This window comes from Bidens hawaiensis, unplaced genomic scaffold, assembly GCF_021521415.1.
Source record: "Bidens hawaiensis isolate Kalapana, Puna unplaced genomic scaffold, B.hawaiensis_p1.1 tig00027824_1, whole genome shotgun sequence".
In the NCBI taxonomy this organism is placed as follows: Eukaryota; Viridiplantae; Streptophyta; class Magnoliopsida; order Asterales; family Asteraceae; genus Bidens; species Bidens hawaiensis.
The window spans coordinates 148995-164730 of NW_027494517.1; the positions used below are offsets into that span (position 1 = coordinate 148995).

At 42.7% G+C, this 15736-nt stretch overlaps 2 protein-coding genes across 2 annotated transcripts; one reads left to right on the forward strand and one right to left on the reverse strand.

Annotated features, from left to right (window-relative positions):
- The first annotated feature begins 255 nt into the window (after positions 1-255).
- Positions 256-745, forward strand: LOC143575955 (uncharacterized). Its single transcript, XM_077060187.1, has 3 exons — positions 256-267; positions 347-494; positions 575-745. Exons 1-3 carry the CDS (start codon positions 256-258, stop codon positions 625-627), a joined length of 213 nt encoding a protein of 70 aa, XP_076916302.1. The 3' UTR covers positions 628-745.
- Positions 746-1068: 323 nt separating this feature from the next.
- LOC143575976 (ranBP2-type zinc finger protein At1g67325-like) lies at positions 1069-4194 on the reverse strand. The gene is made up of 10 exons (XM_077060203.1): positions 4054-4194; positions 3759-3874; positions 2978-3215; positions 2734-2804; positions 2183-2228; positions 2001-2110; positions 1892-1916; positions 1558-1706; positions 1197-1349; positions 1069-1155 (listed from the first exon to the last, which is right to left on the reverse strand). Exons 2-9 carry the CDS (start codon positions 3798-3800, stop codon positions 1347-1349), a joined length of 684 nt encoding a protein of 227 aa, XP_076916318.1. The 5' UTR covers positions 3801-3874; positions 4054-4194; the 3' UTR covers positions 1069-1155; positions 1197-1346.
- Between the last annotated feature and the right edge of the window lie 11542 nt (positions 4195-15736).

Sequence of the window (15736 nt, forward strand, 5' to 3'; positions counted from 1 at the left end):
AAGATCTACTAGTGCAAAAGGAAAGAAAATATTATACATAATAATAATGTGGTATATTGAAACAGAAAAATCATAGTACAAGTGTCTCCACATCATAAGACTTGACACATCACTCTTCCACTTATGTTTAGACATGGCATCAGATGACATCTTCCTGACCAATCAATCAAAAATCTAGCTTCAGCATCTCCTGAAGGCTTATGCTATATATACATACATAAACAATGGTATAGATGGTATGAGTTGATAACTATCATGGTATTACATGTGAAATTATTTAATTCTGATGATATGTGTTGGTATAGTATTTGATAATGATAATTAAATGGTTGGGTTTGTTTTGTAGACCACATCAAGGCGTTTTGCGGATAGGAAGGTGAACAAGTTCGACAAGAACATAATCAGGCGAGGATCTGTGCCGAGAAAGGGCAAGAGCAGCTATCCTGTTGGACCTATTCTGCTCGGCTTTTTCGTGTTTGTGGTTATTGGATCATGTAAGTATTATTATTATTAACAATATGTTTGATATGCATTGCATGGATATATGAATGATTGTCTTTGTTGTGTTGTTCAGCTCTGTTTCAAATAATCAGGACAGCTAAAAGTGGAGGCATGGGCATGGTTTGACCTTAAGTGTGTTAAATCTTTTTGAATAAATTCACATCTTTATGAAGTGATCATATGGTTTGTTTGAATAAAAGCTTGTATTGTATTGTATTTGTTCTTCCCAAACTAGTCATTGCAACAACTATGCAGTGTTCAGCATTTAATACTTATTTTCGAAACAAAAAGACCAAACACCAACCAAAACATAACGCGTTTAATGCGCCACTCATGGCCCAAAAAAGGACTAGAAAAAGAGGTGTTAAAAGATCATACCAAACTCAATTCTTAACCTACTAATTCATACCATACTGGTTTTAGATCACACCAAACCGACAACTGCTTCACTTTCGCTATAATACCGAAAAGATGTTTTCCATGTGACATGAGCGAGAAATAATACGATAACTGTTTTAATAGTTAGGTAGACGTGTATGTCTAAAGCAAAAAACCCACAAAATCTAGAAAACAATTTGGTGACTCAGAAACGACGCCTACTTTTTGAAGCATGAAACATGGAATTCAAGACAGTTGATAATAAGATTCGACATACTGTAATAGAGTACAGATAGTACCCCTTACCTGTAGAACACTTAAACCACCGATATCTGTAAAGATCACAATATTATTTGAGACTCTTATAAAAGTACAATTTGACATCAACCACAAACCAAAGTAACTCGATAACCAGCAGCAACAGGACGACGACGACATAACTGACTTTGAGACCCAGACTCAGCAACTCACTGGAACATTAGACAAACACATATTAATAAACATAAAATAGAATGACCACGTCTTCGATAAAGCACAACGAACTAAACCCTTGACCATAAACGAACGAAAAACATAACATAACTGGCAACTGTTAAATAAATGAGTAGTTTTATCTATGTACATACAAAAATAGAACATCATCAAGAACAAATGGATTGAACATTCGACAGAACACACCTGCTCATTGTTTTCTTCTTCTAAAGGAAGGTTCTCGGATTCTGATGGTCTGCCTGCGCCGCAATTCTGTCTGTTACATTTGGTCCGAAACGGGTAGTTTATGTTGTTACATTTCTCACACTTCCAGCTTCCCTCTGGCATGTCTGTTTCTGAGACAAAATAGGTTACATATAAGATATTAAGATTACTCCCATTCGCAATCTCATAATGAGAATAGTAGATATTTACTGCTATACTTAACAACTATAAAGGTGGTCATATTTACCAATATAATAAACTCAGCTATATCAGTTTGTAAAGGGGAATGATATATGTATATACAAGAACTACTTACTGAAAATCTTGCTTGGTTTTGCAGCCTGCATATTAACACCATAAAAATATAAATTAAGAACAAAACAATGTACCAAAAATGAAACTCATATAAAGACAGATTCTGATACCTGGGTTCCTGTCTTAGGAGTATTGCATTTCCTCATGTTACAAACTGTTCTGAAAGCGAAATTGACATTTCCACAATTTGGGCATTCCCAGTCGTTTTCTCGTGTTCCTTCTGAAACAAAATAATACAACATGAAAATCATAATATAATAACCATCAAAGCATAAAAAAAACATGGTCATACCTTTATTATGAGATGTCTCTTCTGTAAAAAATCCAGGTTGTGGCCCCTGTCGAGACACAAGAATCAAATAACCAATCCGCTTAGCACGTGCTTTGATATTAAACCATCACCAATGTATGAATATGTGACAAAACTTCAAATATGTTGGAATTTGATTTAACACTACTCATCACACCAAATTTTTATAAATAACATAATTACAAAATGTTTAGCATAAAAACAAGAATCATATAAATTATGTTATTATAATACTCTCAGTGAGAACTTTTAAATAATTAATATAAGTTATGTTTATCTTACATTTTTTTGTTTACTCTTTTGTAATCGTTATTGATGCGTTTAAAATAAAACTTTTAAATAATTAATATAAGATAAACAAATTAACTTTTTTTCAATTCATAAATATGTACAGTTGAAACAAATTAATGTGTAAAGCTACATTAGATTGTGTAAACAGCTAATGAATGTAATAATTTGGTGTTAAGTTGGAGTTAAAATAATCTTAGTGTAAGCGTATTTCAAATGTATAAATCTTGCCAATTCAGAGATACCATTGCAGTCTGTCCCATGGGTAATCGCAAACCAAATTGGTCCATCAGCTGAGGTAAACCATAGATACCACCTGCACAAAATTAGTAACAAGAAGATATCATAATAGCATCGCCTTCATCGTAGAATGAAATATGAAAACGCTATCATGTCTTGTCTTGTCTTTTTATTCAGTTTTGCAGATGTACTAAACAATACTAGTATCATATTCACTGAAGTAATATTAAAAAACACAAAATCACATACCATTCCCAATGATTGCGGCAGCAGAATAAGGGGGAGTGGCAGAAGGTTGATAGGGGGTCCCTCCAGCAAGGCGGTTGTTGTAGTTGTAAAGATAAGGCGGTGGCACAGATGTTGCATTAAACAGAGAAGGTGGTACACCCACATACATAGAAGCTGCTGCTGCTGCTGCTGCTGCAGGTGTATAAGGAGAAGATGAAGAGTAGGCGTGCGGTGTCGGCATTTGCCTTAGAGCAGATTTCTGTAAATAAATAATAAAACATCAGCAAAAGAAAATAAATAAATTCGTATGAAAAGGCGTCTGTACGCCCTGCTTGCGGTGCGCACATATAATGTATATATGTGTGAACCCTTGGGTGGGCAAAAGTAAAATTGCACTAATTTTGACGTTATTTTACTAATCACGTGAAAATAACGTTAAAAGTGGCGGAAGGTTAATCAGGCATCATGTGGTGGCGTTGATAGCCGAAAGACAAGGGCACATGCACCAATCAGCCGGTGTCCCAATGATTGAGTGTTATGTGTCTTATGTCCAAGGCTTGATTCAAAACTACTATCGAGCCGGGGGTCTCACCGGAAGCAGCCTCTCGATCCCTATGGGATAGAGGTAAGGTTGTCTACATCTTACCCTCCTCAGACCCTACCATAGCATTGCTATTGGTGGGATATACTGAGTACGATGATGATGATGATGATGATGTATGAAAAGGCGTCTGTCTTTGATTCCAGAATCTCTAATAATGAGACTACTTTGGAGCTCTGTATATATAAGTAACGAACGTACATAATTATGATTTGGTGGTCGAGGTTGGGTACAGTTACGCATATTGCAACTAGTTCTAAATGAAAAATTGACATTCCCACAGCTGGGAAAAGTCCAGTCATCTTCTCTACGACCGCCTGAAACAATGAGAGAGAGAGAGCCTATAATAATATTGTAGGAGTGGAAGCTTGGGCAGAGCATTAATTAAGCTTGATTAATTAATTTTATATTATAAACAGAGGAGGCAAATTAGCTATAATTATTGTATACTGTATCATACATACATACATACATACATACATACATACATACATACCATTGGTTCTGGCACGTTTAACGGCGGAGTTGGAGCTTCTGTTATCAACCTAAAACCACAACCAAAGCCAAGCTAATCAAAATAATAATAAGAGAGTACAACAAGCCCTAATGTATATCATTCTATCTATTTATAAAAGTAATAATAACAATCCAATCGCATCATCATCAAATATGATATATATATATATATAATGAGAGTACAGTAGTAGAGTATATATCAGAAGATTAATCAAAATCGGAAGCAGACCTCAGACATGACGTCGGCAGATGGATGGATACAATAAACTGAGCTCTTAACTGGAAGTGGAAGTGGAAGATGATAGCTCACTCACGCTGCCGCCCACCCACTCGTTTGTGGCCCAAGACAAGGCCCAATTCTCTTTAAACCCACCCCTCATATTCCGTTCGTTCATTTATGTTCATCAACGTTCGTTTACATATTAGTAGCAAATAATTAAACATTATTTAAAAGAGTTATCTACTTAATAGTTTTATTTATAGTTGTTCATTTAAGTGTCTTCATATATGTCCGTTCATGTTTGTTTGTGTTCATTTATGTTTTTTTTTATCTTTATTCAATTATGTTGTTTATGTTAGTGAATTGTTTGTTAAGATTTTAAAAAAACGAAGACAAAATATGTGTTTGATTAAGTATTCAATTAAAGTTAAACGAAAGAACACAAGCATGCTCTTGTTCGTGTTTGTTCGGTTCGTTTACAGGCCTAACGAAAACAACGACGACTTACACTTCTATATATCCCAATACGTTTTTATTTATTTTTAATCCACTATTAATTTAACACTTTAATTTCTCCAAGAATGTTTTCAATCCTAACGAACTTGTTTTAAAATGTTCAAAGCTCTCCGAATACACCAACAAGCCACCATTATTATAACCGATTACACCATACTTCCTTTATGCTTCACATCCGGGACATGATTGTGAATATAAAAAATGTATTTTGAAGAGGTATGCACCCGCCTTAACATCGAGCGGGGCGGGTCAACCCACAAGATATAGACAAGAGGCTTGAAATCAGGATGTCATGAAGACACAAAGCCAAAACCTATGCGCGTGGCGCATATCACATATGCTCACGCATATCACATATGCTCACGCATATCACATATGCTCACGCATCACATATGCTCACGCATATCACATCTGCGCGTGGCGCATATCACATATGCTCACGCATATTACATATGCTTACGCATATCACATGCTCACGCATATCACATCTGCGCATGAAACATCTGCGCGTGAGAATAAAGAGAAGACCTTGCGCATCCCCGGGATAGGCGCATAAAGGACAACACAACAAATGAGACAATAGTCTAATCCAAATCAGGATAAGGACAACCATGATTGTACTCATCAGACAACCTTCCAGAAGGTATCTTTTAAGGAATAAAGAATGTGCTGATGTTGACAGCTGCCAATGAAGGGTGGACAACTCAGCAAAACCCATGTGCCACCACGTGATGGCACATGGGTCAGGTAAAATACCTTGGTCAGAAAATAATCAATGAAAAAGCACCAGGTGTCCTAAGTACACGTGGCGCGAAACAATAAAAGGAGGCCAAAAAGGCCCTAATTGGGTCTGAGCCCAATAATTGGAAACCCTAATACTATAAATACCACACCACCTCCACAGTTGGGGTCAAGCAAAAAATATATTCTGAATCCTTTACTCATTTTCACATTCTTATCTTCTCCTGCAATATCTTATTCTCACACCGGAGGGTTACCCCAAAGAGGACCCCTCTGTCCCTTTCTGAGGGGTAAGCTCACGGTGCTGTTCGTTTTGTAGGTGGAAGAACTCGTATCTCGGAAAGCCATCGGTGATATAGCACACTCATACCCGAGGAACGTAGATCGAATACAAGTAAGTCGATACATGTTTCTTCATTGGCGCCATCACCTGTTACAACGGCAACAAAACCACTATTTCATCAGTTTTCTCTCTGAAAATCTTCACCATGGTTTCCGGTGTTCGAAACAATGATCAAGTTCTGGAGGATAATGAGCTTGAGGATGTTAATGAGGGACATCAGGTGCTGAGGGCGCCGCGTGACACTGCGCGCACCACCAGTAACCATCCCTTCAACACAACACCTCATAGCCAGACTGAAACTCCCCCAGACGATCTCACGTTCCAAAATCTGACTGGTACAAAACAAAAAGGACCAATGGGTCCGGAAGTTGAAACCAATGACCCTAAAGAATGGCTCATAAACGAACAACGGCGTTTAATGGACAAATACAATGAGCTGGTAAAACACAAAAAGTTAGCCGACTTAACACAAAGGCTCGCATTTGATAAACAAACCATTCAGGGAACAACAAAAAAGGCGCGCGGGCCGGAAGACGGTCATTCTGTTCACACCGAACACGCTGATATTAGTGATGAGGAAGAGGTGCACAACATGAGGAAGACGCGAGATACTCATGCAGGAGGTTCACAGCTTCGCGCACACATGAACATAGCACCTGGAGCCAAGGCTGATATGGATCTATACACACCATACAACCCACAAGCGAAAGAGCAAGTGGACGTAACCACACCATATAGGCCAGCCATCTTGGTAAAACATTCAAAATTCACTGAGCGCATTGCGAAGGCTCCCATTCAACACAAAACCAAGCTGCCAAGTGGTTTAGGCAAGTACGATGGTACAACAGATCCAGATGATTTCTTACAAGGTTTTTACAACACTGGAAACCTAGAAAGCTGGACGATGCCAACATTGTGTCACATGTTTGCTCGCTGCCTCACGGGCGCAGCGCGTGTCTGGTTCGAAAGCTTGCCGACAGGACAAATCGATGGGTTCGAAGAGCTATTGGAAAAGTTCCATGCTCACTTTGTACAGCAGCGCAGACACACGCGCGACCCCGATGACATCATGCACTGCGTGCGCAGGAATGATGAAACTATTGAAGACTACATAACTCGTTTCAATCAGGAATCTCTTGCAATTGGAGGCATCACTGAACAACTCTTGCGCGTTTCCTTTATACAAGGTGCGCGCAGTGATCAACTCCGCAGAGCTCTCGTGAGCAGAGAAGGCATGCCAACCACTTGGGCTAAGCTTATGGAAGCATCGCGAGTCTTCGTGCGAAATGAAAAACAAATTGCCCAAAACAGAGCAACAAACAGAAGCACCACGCAACAATGAAAGGAGGGGCAAACAAAACTCCGTATGGTCCAGGTTGCAACAAACCAATTATTCTCCCGCAGAAAAGCAAGCGCAACAAAGTTCACCCCAGCCCCAAAAAGACATTCTTAATCGCGGAGAGGGTGACAAGAAGGAAGGCGGCAGAGAGCCTAATAGACCTCTACCAAGAATATGGACTCCCCTCACCAAAACGCCTTCGCAAGTGTTAAGCACAAAGAATGTCCAGTTTAAAAGCCCCAGGCCATTACTCCATAAGGGACCACCAAACAGTGGCAAATATTGTGAGTTTCACAAATCCACAGGGCACAACACCGATGCATGCCACCATTTGAAGGATGCGATCGAAAAAGATGTGAAATCAGGCAAGTTGGCTCACCTAGTAAAAAACCCAAGACCAGAGAACGAACAACCAGACGGAGCCTCAGCCAGTAAAAAATTCAAAAGAATCTGTGTAGCTGAAGGAGGAAGGCAAGGGCAAAGATCGAGGAAGAGAAGCGCGCAAATCCAAGGGGATTGGCGCGAGCAACAAGTAATCTTTCCAAGAATCAGAGGAGGCCAGTCTATCAGCAGTCCTCTAGTCATCACTGCACACATCGCTCATTATGAGGTGTCAAGAGTCCTGGTGGACACCGGTAGTGAGTCAGACATCATGTATGAGCAATGTTTCAGGAAGTTGGATCCAGAGGACCAAGCAAGGCTCGAAGTTGTGAGTGCACCAATCTCAGGCGTCTCAAACGAAATTATTCACCCCCTAGGTCAGATACAATTCGAACTAACTATGGGGGATGAGAAGCACAAGCGAGCTGAAATTGTCAACTTTCTGGTCTTGCCCACCACTTCATGCCATAGTATGATCTTGGGTAGAGGAACAATTGCCCAATTCAACGCCATACCGTCACCAGCGCATGGCGCGTTGGGGTTCCCAACACCAACAGGAGTAACATTTGTGTATCGAGATCATTTATGCGTAGTAACAAGTATACCTCGAGAAGGGAGAATGAAGCTTCCAGTGGCAAACAACGCGCCAGAGGAATGGATTCTCAACCCAAAATTCCAAGAACAAACAATCACAATCGGACCTACGATATCAGATGACACAAGGGTGAGAATGAAAAGATTGCTCACAACGTATACGTCAGTCTTCGCGTGGCAACATTCTGATATGACTGGGGTTCCGCGAGACCTGGTGCAGCACTCTCTCAACACATTCAAGTCTGTAGAGCCAATTGCTCAAAAGAAAAGAGTCATGGGAGACGAGAAGGCAAAGGCCATGAATGAGCAAGTAGAAGATCTACTGCGCGCGAATATCATTCGCCCAATACGATACCAAACATGGGTAGCCAATCCTGTAATGGTAAAGAAGAGCAATGGGTCATGGAGAATGTGCATTGATTTCAAAGACCTCAACAAAGCGTGTCCAAAAGATTGTTACCCCCTCCCAAACATTGACGCGAAGGTGGACTCTGTGGCGCCATTTAAGCTCAAATGTTTCCTGGATGCCTATAAGGGCTATCACCAAATTCAAATGGCACCGCAGGATGAAGACAAGACTGCTTTCAGAACTGACAAGGGTGTTTTCTGTTACACAAAAATGCCCTTTGGTTTGAAGAATGCAGGAGCCACTTACCAAAGACTCATGGATGCAATTTTCAACGAGCAGATTGGAAAAAACTTAGAAGTCTACGTGGATGATTTGGTGATTAAAAGCAGGGAGGAAAAACAAATGCTCAAAGACATCGAAGAAACCCTTCGGCGCCTAAAGGAAGTAAACATGAAGCTCAACCCGAGCAAATGCACATTCGGCGTGGAAGAAGGGAAATTTCTCGGCGTAATGGTCACCAAGGATGGTTTCAAGGTGAACCCAGAGAAGGTGGAGGCTATCCTCAGCATGCCCTCACCATCCACCATGAAGGAAGTTCAAAAGTTGAATGGTAGATTGGTATCAATTAACAGGCTCCTAGCAAACCATGCAAGCAAATCTACCCCATTCATTAACACATTGAGAAATTGCTTAAAGAAAAGCCAATTCAAGTGGACGCCTGAGGCCGAGCAAGCTTTCAGTGAGATAAAAGAAAGTCTGATAAATCTGCCTGCGCTCACAGCTCCACTACCTGGTGAAACTTTAACGTTATACCTGTCAGCAGGAGAACGCGCCATTGGCGCAGTATTGTTGGTGGATCGCAAGGGAATCCAAACACCAATTTATTATGTAAGTCGGGTGCTGACAGATCCTGAGACGCGCTACACCATCATAGAAAAGTTAGTTTTATCACTAACGCATGCGTCGCGCAAGCTTCACAGATATTTCAATGGTCATCCTATTGAAGTCCTGACTGGTTACAACATCCAGCAAGTCTTGCGGCGTCCCGCGCTCTCAGGAAGGCTGACAAAATGGGCGCTGGAATTAGGGGAGCACACGATCACCTATAAGTCTCGTCCAGCAATCAAGGGACAAGTCTTAGCTGATTTCATCGCAGAAATCCCTGAAGGAAAAGTCGAATAGGCTCAGCGCGAAGTAGACCCTCCGCAAGCCAATAATGAAGAAAACGTTTGGAGATTATTCACTGATGGAGCTTCAAGCAACGAAGAGTCCGGCGCAGGCCTCAAACTGGTGGATCTAGAAAATCATGAGTATACCTACGCAATCAGGTTGGATTTCAAGAGCACCAACAATGAAGCTGAGTATGAAGCCCTGCTGGCTGGTTTGCGCATCGCGCACAAGTTCGGAGTTAAAAAGCTAGAGGCTCATGTAGATTCATACCTGGTAGCAGCACAAGTAAATGGCCTTTATGATGCCAAGGAGAACACCATGCCTCTGTATCTAGAGCAGGCGAAGAAACTCACCGAACAATTTGACTTTTTCAGAATCATACACATTCCGCGCAGTGAAAATAAGTCCGCCGACGCGCTAAGCAAAATGGCATCAACCAGCTTCGATCATTTTGGCAAAGATGTCAGGGTGGAAGTAATGAGCAACCCGTCAGTGGGAGCGAAGTCTGTTCTTGTAATTCATACAACACCTTCATCATGGATAATTCCAATAATGGAATTCTTGAAGGAGGGAAAGGTACCAGACGATCGCGCACAGGCGAGGAAGATAAGACACAAGTCGCAGAACTACGAACTGCTCGATGGTACGTTATATCGACGCTCTTATCTTGGACCACTCATGAAATGCCTAGACGCTGAGGAGGCAAGCTATGTGATCAGAGAGATACACGAAGGAATCTGTGGAATACATGCTGGCCCGCGCATGGTGGTCGCCAAGGCAATGAACGCAGGTTACTATTGGCCAGGCATGTACTTGGACGCGTTAAAAGAGATCCAAAAATGCAAAGCGTGTCAGAGCTATGCGCCAAATACCATGCGACCAAAGAACAACTTGATTCCGGTGACCTCTGCATGGCCTTTCCACAAGTGGGCAATCGATATTGTGGGTCCCTTGCCGCAAGCGCCAGGGCGAGTAAAGTTTTTGGTAGTGGCAGTAGACTATTTCACAAAATGGGTTGAAGCCAAGCCACTAGCAAAAATCACAGCCGAGGCAATGAAGCAATTTATTTGGAGCCACATCGTATGCCGTTTTGGCCTGCCCATGGAAATCGTGAGCGACAATGGCAAACAATTCACTGACAGGAAGATATCCAGTTGGCTCAAGGAATTGCGCATCAACCAGGTCTTCACTTCAGTATACCACCCTCAAGGGAATGGCCAAGTGGAACGCGCGAACCAGAGCTTGCTGAATGGGCTGAAGAAAAGGTTGGAGGGAGAATCCCATGCATGGGTCGAGGAGTTACCTAATGTCCTGTGGGCGCACAGGACATTAAGCAAAACCAGCAATGGCGAGTCCCCGTTCAGCCTAACCTATGGAACGGAGGCTATGATTCCAGCAGAAATTGGATGCCCATCCTATAGAGTGCTTATGATGAGTAAGACGGATAATGAGCAAGAAAGGAGGTTGGATCTCAATTTACTTGAAGGGCGCAGAGAGGCGGCTATCATCAGTGAAGCCAAATACAAGAAAAAACTAGAAAAATATTACAATCAGCGCGTGAAAGAATGCCACTGCAAGAAGAATGATTTTGTCCTTCGAAACAATGAAGCTAGTCGCGCAATACCCCCGGGAAAGATGTCTCCCAACTGCGAGGGACCTTATCAAGTCTCGGAAGAATTGGGAAAAGGCGCATACGCTTTAAAAGATTTAAATGGAAAGAAGATCCCGCGCACATGGAACGCAGCACAACTTAGAAAATGTTTCATGTAAAAGTTGTCAAGTTTGTAATCAAGGCTTTTTAAGCCATTATGAATAATGATACGTGCTATTTTCTCTTAATATGCGTTTTATTACCTTTTGCATACATGTTTCACACTTCCCTTTATTAATTTTGAGCAATATGACAACATTGTATTGACATCAAACTAAAAATAAAACGAAGTAAAACATACATGCGCGAGCTTCAAGCTCAAACGCGTTAACGAGTTTTAACTCTAAAATGTCAGGGCCTTAGCCCAATAATATGAGCCTTAGCTCAGGGCCTTAGCCCAATAATATGAGCCTTAGCTCAAATTACTCATAGCATCCATCCTACGTATTGCGCAGCTGGACCATAAAAATACCTAAGCACAACTAAGGCAAAGCACATGCCAAAGCATAGTTGTTAAGGTCTCAGGTCGGGGCCGCGCATGGGATTATAATGGATATAAGCAGAGTAACACATACTGACACGTAAAGGCTAAAAAACTCATTCATAATTCCCTATAATAAATGCACGACAACGTCGCGCAAAAGAGGAACAATGAAATGCTAAGGCACGTGTCAGCATATTCAGAATATTACAAAATAACTTGAAATATGACAACTGTTAAGGATTAAATAAAATAATTTCCTTACAGCCTTGTCCAAGTTTCAATGTGTAAGCATACCTTATCTTCAACGAGCACAAACATGCAATATAAAGAGACGAATTGGGAATGCGTAAGATGCGAATAAGGGAAAAACAAAATTTCATTCCACAAACATAGAAGTTTACAAATTTACAAATGATGAGGTAAAAACTACAAATACAAAAAAAAAAACAAGAAGGGCTTTCAAGTCTCTATATCAATATCAGCCTCTTCATCGTCCTCATCATTACTTCCTCCCTCAGCATCTGGCGCAGCCCGCTCCTCGTCATCTCCAAACTTACCATAATCAAGCTGTTCGTCTTGAATATAGTCGTCTTCTATTATGATAGCGTCAGGAGTAGGTCCTTTGGCCACGCCAGAGCCGCTGGCAGAGGTAGCGTTGCCCGAGCCATCATCATTGCCACCAGTCCCTTCACATTCATCAAGTAATTTCTTTAAAGCGCCAAGATCGGGCTGGTCAGCAAGCGCGGCTATATGCAAGTCACAAGGAACAGTATGAGTACAAAAGATTATGAAAATAAGTCAAGTAAACTCATTAAGGTTAAAATACCTGCTCAAGGATGGGAATTGGAGTATTCAGGTACTTCTCCCCCACCTCAGCCATGTCAGCGCAGACAACGTCGAGCTGATAAGGGTAGTCGGATGGATTCTTCTTTAGCATGCCATATTCATAACCATCCTTAAACCCTTCAGCTCGACCCACCAAGCGCTACGCCGCATTACAATCCATCACAAAGGTCTGAAACTCGTCTGAGTATTTCATCGCATAAGCGCAACGAGTCACACCCTGTGAAATCAGCCATTGACGGTCCTGCGCGAGGGAAGAAACAGACTTCTCAAGAGCAGGGATCTGAGAGTTTAACAACTCAACAGTTTCCTTGGCTTGTTTTAGCTCTTCTTTGTCAGACGCCGCTGCCGCCAAGGCTTCATTCTTTTCCGCTCGCGCAGCATCGAGCTCTTTCTTCAGGCGCGCAACCTCACTCTCCAATAAAGATTTGTCAGTATTAACCTGCGCAATAGTTTGGTCACGCGCCTCTGCTTCCAACTCCAGGTCACGCGCTCGACGCGCGTACTTGGCCGTGTCTGCCTCTGCCGCTTGCAGCTTCTCCCGCGCAGCTTGCAGCTCAAGCCCGCGCTTCACAAAAGCAGCGTTGGCACTTGCCCGGTTCTCGCTAAGTTCTGCTTGGAGTTTCTCAGCCCTCTCTCGGGCATCAGAAAGATTTCAAGCAGAAATCTTAGCCTTTTGCTTGGCCTCCGCAAGGGCATCACGTACCTTTATATAATCATTGCGAAGCTCTTGGGAGGCAGCAAAGAACGCAGACCCAGCAAAAAGGTGGTCATTAAGCAAGTCCACGCGAGCGCGGTCCTCTTGAAACCTCCTTTCAGCTGGAGGAACAGAGTGAGCCCAAAAGTCTTCACATACGCCCATGGATTGGAATGAGCTCTCTTCAGTGATATTCCAGCTTGGGCGGTATATGTGATCGGCTCCCTACAAACACAAAGCAACGCAAAGAAAGGTTTTAGTTATCTAAACACTAATTTGGAAGTCTGCACAGCGGAGCAAAATAAACTTATACCTGCGGAGAACCGGCAGAAAGGTTAGCGCCAGCTGGCGAGCTCCTGCCCGCCCCATGAGAAAAAGGCTGCGCCACGAAATCTCGTGGCGCTATAGGGCTTACGCGGCCACCATCAGAATCTTCAAAATTAACCTCCTCGTCATCCTCTATAACAGGTCTCTTCTCCTGCGACTTGGAAAAATCAAAAATAGTCTCACGAGGAGGGCTGCGCGCAGGAGGAGGTGAGGGAGGTCTTGACGCTGTTAGATCAGCGCGTAAAATAGTCTCCTGCTCCTTAGTGATCCCAATGAGAGGAGATTCAGTACTTGTTGGAGCAGGAGCAGAACTAACGGCGCCAGCACTAGCAGTGCCACCAGCAGCTTGTGTGCCAGCTATAATTCCTATTAAAAAACCAACAAGGAGAAATGATTCATGACTTGAACTAAAGGAAAAAATCAGACAATCAAAGCGCAATAAATACCTTGGCGCACCGCAGTCCGCGAATTAAACATCGCCATGATGTCCATTTTCTCCCTTTTCGAGGGTAAAACAGGGGACTTCAAAACAACCTTCGGCGTAGCCTCGGCACCTTGCTGCGCCTGAGGTTGAGCCACCAACGTTGCCGGCTCTACAAACATTTGAGTGAACAAAGCTTCATTAATGACTATCAAAATCACGCTCATAAAACCACAAAAAATAAACAAAGTATACCCGTTGGAGAAGACGAAACAGCAGGCACAGCACCGTTTCCCTTGTCCGCCGCGCGCAGAGACGAGGTGGCGGCACCATACCTCGTGTGGACGGGAGGACTGCCCACACCTTGAGGCAAAGAAGACGAGGAAAACTTGGAAGTAAAACTCTTGGTTTTCTCAAGTCCCTTCGCCTGAGTAGGAGGAAGATTCTGGGCAACAGAGGCATCATCTTTTTTCTGTTTTTTACTGGCCCCTGCGCCAGTTTTGCCTTTAGCCTTGCGCTTGAGTTTTTGCGCTTCAGCTTCTTCCTCCTCCACTTCCTCTTCCACAAGCTCCAACTCATAATTAGCGAGCGCATCTACAATACGCGCAACAGAAATGTTAAAACCAAATTTGGTACTCTAAGGGCCTAAGCACAAATACAAAGGCTTACCAGGCGCATCGCTGTAAAAACAAAATTCTAAATCGACAGGGATGAACATATCATCGAAGCGATCAGGGAAAGCAACTTCCCCAGCGCTCAGCGCGACAGAGCCACATTCCGTATGCTCGTCATAGGCGGCGTGGATGTATTCCTTGCTTTCTGCATAAAACAAGACAAGTGATATCAGCAAAACGAATTATACTCGCGCAAAATTAATGCAATGAACAAACAACCCACCTGAGCCATCAACATGGATGACAGGCTCAGTCCCGCTGTCAATCCACCTCTTGCTCATGCCAACCCCCACCAACGCTTCCTCGCAAATTTTCCTGGCGGGGGATGGTTCAGCAGATAACTTCTTAACCTACGCGCCAGATGGATTCTTAAGAACGTTATCATCCGCGGGCGTGGAAGTAATCGCGCGCATAGTCATGCGGATGGGAATCACACCAGCCTTGATATAAAAGAATTTTTCAGCCCAGTCATGAAGGCTTTTGAAGGAAACAGTGCAGCACTTAACCTTCTGACTGCGCGTTGTGAATGAGAACCAAGAATCTTGGATTTTCGGCTTATAAAAATATTGAAAGCGCCGAGGGGTGGGCTCCTCGCGCTGAGCTTTGCACATGAACTCAAAATGAGTCATGCGCACTAGTCCACAGGGATGAACCTGAGATATATGAATCAAGTAAAACTGAAGGAGCGCACCTATAAACCTCGTCATTGGAAGACGAAGATTACAGTGGGTGAAAAAATGAGAGTATAAAGAGATATAGCCGGCGGGAGGATCCGCCGCCGTTTGCCCGGTCGCCGGGAGAAGACAGCCATACTCAGGGAGAAAACCCTGAGAGGCGACGAGATTATCAAAGTCAGATTGTTTCAACTTGCAGGGAATCTCATCCCATCTCTTCACCGCCTTGTTCTTCCCTC